This window comes from Cebus imitator, unplaced genomic scaffold (genome assembly GCF_001604975.1).
Source record: "Cebus imitator isolate Cc_AM_T3 unplaced genomic scaffold, Cebus_imitator-1.0 Scaffold388, whole genome shotgun sequence".
NCBI classification, from domain to species: domain Eukaryota; kingdom Metazoa; phylum Chordata; class Mammalia; order Primates; family Cebidae; genus Cebus; species Cebus imitator.
The window spans coordinates 1,463,301-1,469,893 of record NW_016107703.1 but is presented as its reverse complement, the minus strand read 5'-3'; the positions used below and the strand labels follow the sequence as shown (position 1 = coordinate 1,469,893).

The 6,593-nt window shown below is 57.4% G+C and overlaps 1 protein-coding gene across 1 annotated transcript; it reads left to right on the top strand.

The window, feature by feature from the left end:
• The first annotated feature begins 341 nt into the window (after nt 1-341).
• On the top strand, nt 342-3,172 carry FOXL3 (forkhead box L3). The gene is made up of 3 exons (XM_017508279.2): nt 342-640; nt 994-1,162; nt 1,414-3,172. The coding sequence occupies exons 1-3, from the start codon at nt 534-536 to the stop codon at nt 1,837-1,839; spliced, it is 702 nt and encodes a 233-aa protein (XP_017363768.1). The 5' UTR covers nt 342-533; the 3' UTR covers nt 1,840-3,172.
• Nucleotides 3,173-6,593: the final 3,421 nt, after the last annotated feature.

Sequence of the window (6,593 nt, the reverse complement as noted above, 5' to 3'; positions counted from 1 at the left end):
AGTGTCCACCCGGGAATTCCGGCGCCTGGAAAGCACCGTGGGTCTCAGGCGCACAGGACGCACAGGACCGGAGAGCTCCCAGGAGACTTCTGCCAGTGCAGGGAGCACTGGAGGACACCTGAAGCTGCCTCCAGGAAGGGGGACAGAGCGAGCCCTGCCCTGAGCGCAGGGAGTGCAGCGAGGCGCCCAGGGAAGGGAGCGGGAGGCCGCGGGGTAAGGGGTGGAGACCACCTCACCCGTGGGACCACCCAGCGCGCCGCTTCCTCCTCCCTTCTCCCGTGGCTGTCAGAGGGTCATCAAGATGGCCCGGCTCCGCTTCCCTCGGCCGCTTCACAGGTGCTGGGGCCTCCCTCGCGCCGGGATTGGACGCGACAGAACGGGGGTGGGGGCAGGCGGGGGACCCCAGGAGCCCAGGTTCCGTCTCGGGCGAGAGCAGCAGGCAGTGCAGGAGCTGCTGGTCCGCGCTGAGAGGGCTCTGCGCGAAGCCGGTGGGCGGCGCGGAGGAGGCGGCAGCTGCAGCTGGGGCCCCCAGGATGTTTGACAGCTCGCAGTATCCCTACAACTGCTTCAATGACGACGCCGACGACTACCCAGCCGGCAGCTCCGACGAGGACAAGCGGCTCACGCGGCCCGCGTACAGGTGACTGCGGGGCGGAGGCCGGGGTTTGGGGGACAGTGACACCCCCTCTGCAGGGGCCCAGGTAGCCAGGACCTGCCTGGGAAGAAGGAAGCGGAGATGGCTTCCTTCTTTCGGGCGGAACTCAGAGAAAGGACACATCTGTCCTTCCTTTCGGGAGAGCCAGGGAAGGTTCTCGGCCTCCCCAGCCCAGGCAGAGCTTCTGGGGTCTGGGTGGCGGTGGCGGCCGCGAGCTGCAGGTCACTTTCCCCAACACCGCCCGGCTCCTCCGCCTCTGCACCCCACGGCTCCCTCCGGGGTGGGGGAAGGAAGGGGGCTGTCGGGCGGAGACCCCTCCTGACCCCCGGGCTCCGCAGCTACATCGCCTTGATCGCCATGGCCATTCAGCAGAGCCCCGCGGGCAGGGTGACCCTGTCCGGAATCTACGACTTCATCATGCGCAAGTTCCCCTATTACCGCGCCAACCAGCGCGCCTGGCAGAACTCCATCCGTCACAACCTTTCCCTCAACAGCTGCTTCGTCAAGGTGAGCGCCGCCCCGACGGGCCTCGGGATTTCCCGCGTGGCGACACCTGCGCCAGGGCCTCTGGGGGCAGGGACGGGAGGGGACTACGGGGCGACGGCCGCAGGGAGGTCCGTCCTCAGCCCCCGGGGCCGCATCTACCTGCGCAATGCGCCACCCGCGCTCCCTTCAAGAGCACCCCCGGGGTGACGCGGCGGGCGGGCTGGCGCACAGCACAGCGGAGCCGCTCCCAACCCCTCCAACCGCTCGCACAGGTGCCGCGGACCGAGGGCCACGAGAAGGGCAAAGGCAATTACTGGACGTTCGCGGGTGGCTGCGAGTCGCTGCTGGACCTCTTCGAGAACGGCAACTACCGGCGGCGGCGGCGGCGGCGCGGCCCCAAGCGCGAAGGAATGAGGGGTCCCTGCGCGGGGGCCGCCCAGGGGACCCCGAGTCCGACCGAGCCGCCCGCCGCGCAGGGGCCCCTGGCTGCGGACAGCGCTGGTGAGGGCGCCCTGGGCCGCGAGCCCTCAGCCAGCCCCACCACCCCGGGGAAGGAGCAGCCCCGGGACCTCAAGTTCAGCATCGACTACATCCTCTCCTCCCCAGACCCCTTTCCGGGGCTCAGGCCCCCCGGTTTTGCACAGGAGGGCAGATACCCGCGGCTGGAGAACGTGGGCCTCCACTTTTGGACAATGTGATGTGGGGTCACTCTGGAGGCCCCTGCAGGTTCAGTCAGGGGTCTTCACCAGACCCTCCCTGGAAAGATGATTCCAGTCCCACCTTAAGCCAAGAAACCAGAGTTCGGCAAATCCTGCAATTTTTCCTGCAGACTGAAGGTCAGGTGCCACACTAGTCCTGGACTAGGGGGACAGGCGGAGGTGGAGCTCCTTAAAGGTATAGACTGTGGAATTGTGACTTTACCCTTTCAGAAAACAGTTCTCTTGCCGGGAAAGCCCAACTGGGCTCTAGTTTTACTTAAGGATTTGCTCCAAACTGACTTCCTGCTCTTGCTCTGAGGAATAAAGGCACAGGGTCATGTTCCCAGAGTTGGGTAACATTTCATTCCTGGGTCACTTGAGGGTGAGCTCTCTACACAGCCCAAAAGCCACAAGTGCCCAGTGTGTGGTTAGGGGGCTGGCTCACATCGTCCCCATGGTTAAAATAATAGTGATAAGACACAAACCATGAAGATAGACCTCAGTTGACCCCATGAGTTAGTCACCCCAAGGCTTATGATGGTGTCCGTGTTAGGGATGATGTGATTGGACGTGATAAATGTATTTTATTTTATCAGCTGATTATTTTGGTGACAGTTTAAGAAATCCATTATGCTTTTTATACCAGAAGGGAGAAAGAAAAGGTGGGAAGAAGGGGCCCAAATTTGGGATGATACTGGAGCAAAGTCCAAATTTCTTGATTCTTCTGAGCAGGGAGTAAACCCTGATTCAGGGACCTTCCATCAACTGTTTCCCAAAATACAGGCCCCCAAGAGAGCAGGCTGCTGATAAAATTCCTGCTACACCTTTCAGTGCACAATTACAAGCAACCAAGGTGGGTGCACTTGACTTAAAATGTAAATGATGTAATTACTGTGTAGAGACAGGCATTCTAAAAAACAACAGTTATGCACAGTGAAACTATTTGGCCAGCCTTATCATTTTTCGCCAGCCCATTTTTGCAGAGTTAATTGCTTTCAGTGACTTAATTTGAACATTAGTATGGATTACACCTAATCTGATTCACTCAGTGACAATGATTGGCTAATTTTGTGAACAGCAAAAAATGCACCCAATGAGGCTGGCTGTCTCATTTGGGAATTGCATAGCCTTGCTTTATCAGACCCTTAAAAACAGGGGCTGGAAGGCAGTGAAGGTAGGTGGGCTGCGGAGACAGACCAGAACATGTAAGAGACGCTTGGCCCTGGCTTCATCTCTATTCAGAAAAATCCCAGTATTCCCCCACTCACCTACCCTGTAAATAGACTCAATGTATTCTGTTAGTTGTTTTGAGAAGAAGGAAGAAGGCCACTGCTGTTGGACGCTGTGAGCACCTGGCCCCATGGAGATGCGCCCACTCCCCAGCCTCTGGGCCCTGACAGCCACAGCATCTGCCTACCAGGGCACCCTTTGCCCAGGGAGAAGGAGCCAGAGCCCAGCCTCAAATGCCTGTTCCTGGAAGTGGAAATGAGGCTTGCAATGTGGACACCTCTCCTTTGCAAATGTCAGCTTCCGGTTTCCAGAGGTCTCTTCTCGGAGAGCAGCCAGCATTCCTGGTACTCCCACCACCCACTGGGTGTAGGATCCTAGGAGATGAGGGCTGCAGCTCTCATCCATGCCCATTCATGGATGGGAACCTGTATGGCAGGCATGCGCCCCGGGTTGGCTCCTCACCCCCTCCATGCTGCCTTGTACAGTCTATCGGCATGGCATGTACACATGTGTGTGCGTGTTATTGTGATGTGTGATGTGTGTCTGTCTGCACGCCTGTTATTTTTATCCCTCTGCCGGTTCTGCTAAAAGCATAGATTTAAATCCTATGAGGTGTAATTTAGATGGTCATAAGAGGCAGATGCTCCCATACATAAGTATATGGCAGAGAAGTATCCGAAGATATATTTTTCTGTTACCAACAGAGGAAATAAAATTTACATTTTATCTTTTGAGTTGTTGCACTTCGTTCTGGTAAGCAAAGCCTAATTTGGAACAAGAAAAATCCTTTCCCTAAACAGGATGCTCTTTGGGGGCCTCAGAACAAGTCGAGGTCTTTATAGCTCATCGTCTCTGAGAATGTATTTGTGGCCAAATGCGGACTCAACGCCCGCCAGAGGCAGGGGCAGTGCCAGGAGAAATCTGTGTATTATGAGGTGTAGCATTCATTTTGCAAAGGATATCAATCATATTTTTAAAAGCAAAGGGACATTTTCAATTTGCCAGTGTGTGATATCCTGCAACTTCAGAAAGGTTCCCAGCCCTTAGAGTGAGTGGCATTTAATACCAGCAACATAACAGGGTGAGGGCTGGCTGTGACCTATTCAAATGTCTCCGCCACCACGCAGACTTGCCCAACACAATTATAATTAAATACTTTATGCCTTTCTTGCAAATCCACTGATTGATCATCGATATGTACACTACCACCACATCACCCCCGAGCAGATGTCTGCCACACGTAGGTTATGGATCAGCAGGTTTCCATTAATAAAGTTGGGAGGTGCTGCCGGGCGGACATTCAGGGGCAGTGTGTACGAATTACTGTGTTTCGGACAAAATTCCCAGGCTGGGTGGCACCTGGGCCCGGAGCTTCTTTTCTCAAGACTCTGGGCATCCCTTCTCACAGAAGCTGGGCAGAGGCACCTCCACCAAATGTCGCGGGAGTGAGGGGACGGCCCCTGGTAGCTCCTGAAGGATGGAGAATCCCACCAAACGTTCACCCTTCCTCTCATGGATGGAAGCAGGAGAGCGGCAGATTTGAACGCAACGACCAGGTCCATGAGTGAAAACTGACCACAGACAAGACCTGCCTCCCGACAGCTGACTGGTTGGGTATAGCGCAGCAGCACCCCTCCAGAGAGGCCTCCTTAGTGGACACCTGCCCTTTGCACCCAGCTGAAATAGGACTCTTGGAATATGCTGTCCATTGGCCCTTGATCTGCCTCCTGGGGAAGAAGAAAGAAAAGCCTCTTTTCTCCATTCCTTTCATCCTTGATTGACCAGGGTTGGGGCTTTTGCGTATTCATTATTCATGAGCTCTGAGCTAGGAGTTGAGGTGCAACTGTGAACCAAAGCCCAGACTGTGGCCCGACAGCACACGCGTGAAGTAGGCAGGTAGGCTCTGCGCGCACGCAGAGTCCTGCACCAGGACGTGTCAGGAAGGGAGCCACAGGGCACTGAGACAGAGGGTAATGGAGTGGTGCAAAGGTTAGCTCAGAGCATGTGGCCAGGCAAGGCTCTCAAGAGCCGAGGCCCCAAAGGCGAGCTGGAACAGCAACCCAGGAGGAAAGTGCATGCCAGGTAGGGGGGCAGCCTGTGCCAAGCCCTGTGGTGGGGAGGAGTCAGAATAGACCAGAGGCCAGTGTGACTGAGGGAGGTGCAGACAGGAAGCCACGCACAGGAAGACCCCAGCCACACACACCCCAAGGCCCCAAGTCCAGGCCAGACTTATCGTTTCTTTAGCCTTTGAAATGCAGCTCCTGTATCCGCCTCCGTCTGTCCCTGTTCCTTCTGATATGTTGAACTCCAGCACAGCCCAGAGAACAATCACCTCCCGTGGTCTGGGTGCTTGGCCTTGGTTAATGTGGCCTCAGTATACACCACCCACTACTCCTGCTCCTGTTGCCAGGCCTTTCTTCCTGGCCAATTCCACCCTGTGCTCATGGAAGGTGCAGATGGGGTACAGAGGATGGGGGTCTCCAGGAGCTCCCTCCTCAGTGTCACCCATGCCTTGCATCTGCTTAGCTGGGACGGCTGCCCTAAGGGACCCTGGAGGTCTGTGGTGGCACTGGTTTCCCTGGATGGAGGACCACCAGGTTGGGAGTCATGCCGCTGTGTGTCCTTGGCAGGGTCCTCTGCCCACTGGAGTCTGAGGCTCCTCGCCTGTGGCATGGGCTGTGCCTAGCACCATCCAGGGCTTAGCCCATCAGCTGGACCCACAGGCCCTGACCCAGCTCTGCTCCCATCTCACGCCCCCATGCATCTGCCTGGCCCTGGGACCCAGCAAGGGAAGGGACTGGCTCCCTGGTGTATAAAGGCCTGAGCTGGGCCTCCCCGTGGATCTGGCTTCCCACAGACCCCAGGCCAGGGCAGCTCTCTGGGCATCTCCCTTCCTGGAAGCAGCCAGGGACTCCCTGCCCCTTTCTCTGGGACCCCATGGTCTGCCCCTGGGCACCTCCCACCAGACTGGCAGGCCAGGGGATGAGGACTTCCTCAGGATGGCACCAGGGCAGTGAGGGCCAGTGAGAGGCCAGAGGACACGGCCTCAGGTGGGCTGGGACTGGCATGAGGACACAGCCGGTGTTTCCCGCCGGGATCATTCTGAGCAGCCTACACTGGCCTCTGCATGGGGGTCGGGAGGCCCTCCCCTCTCGGCCTGGGTTTCCTCTGTGGTTCTGACCGGATTTGGGGAGCAGGGGTGCCCACTGCCACCACCCCAGGCTGTGACAGGGCTGGGCTCCTGAAATTCCTCGGTTCTAACCCTCTGGCCCCCAGCCCCACCCCAGGGCCAGACCAAGTTCAAATCCATGCTAGGGGCCTTGGAGTCTCTGTGTAAACATTGCAGAGAAGGAACCAAAACAGGCTGTTTCTCACCAAAATATGAAACTGAAAACCATCACAGGACCTGCCTGAAGCTGCCTGCGGCCTGGATGCCCACAGCATCCCAGGAGGTGGGACTCAGGGTCCAACTTTGCCCCTTCCTGGCACCGCCTGACCACCCCTATGCCCCCCAGGCTCCCCTT

Coding starts and splice junctions, on each gene's coding strand:
- FOXL3 (XM_017508279.2), top strand. CDS start 534: ATGTTTGACAGCTCGCAGTATCCCTACAACTGCTTCAATGACGACGCC. Junction 641..993: donor CTCACGCGGCCCGCGTACAG/GTGACTGCGGGG, acceptor CGGGCTCCGCAG/CTACATCGCCTTGATCGCCA. Junction 1,163..1,413: donor TCAACAGCTGCTTCGTCAAG/GTGAGCGCCGCC, acceptor CCGCTCGCACAG/GTGCCGCGGACCGAGGGCCA.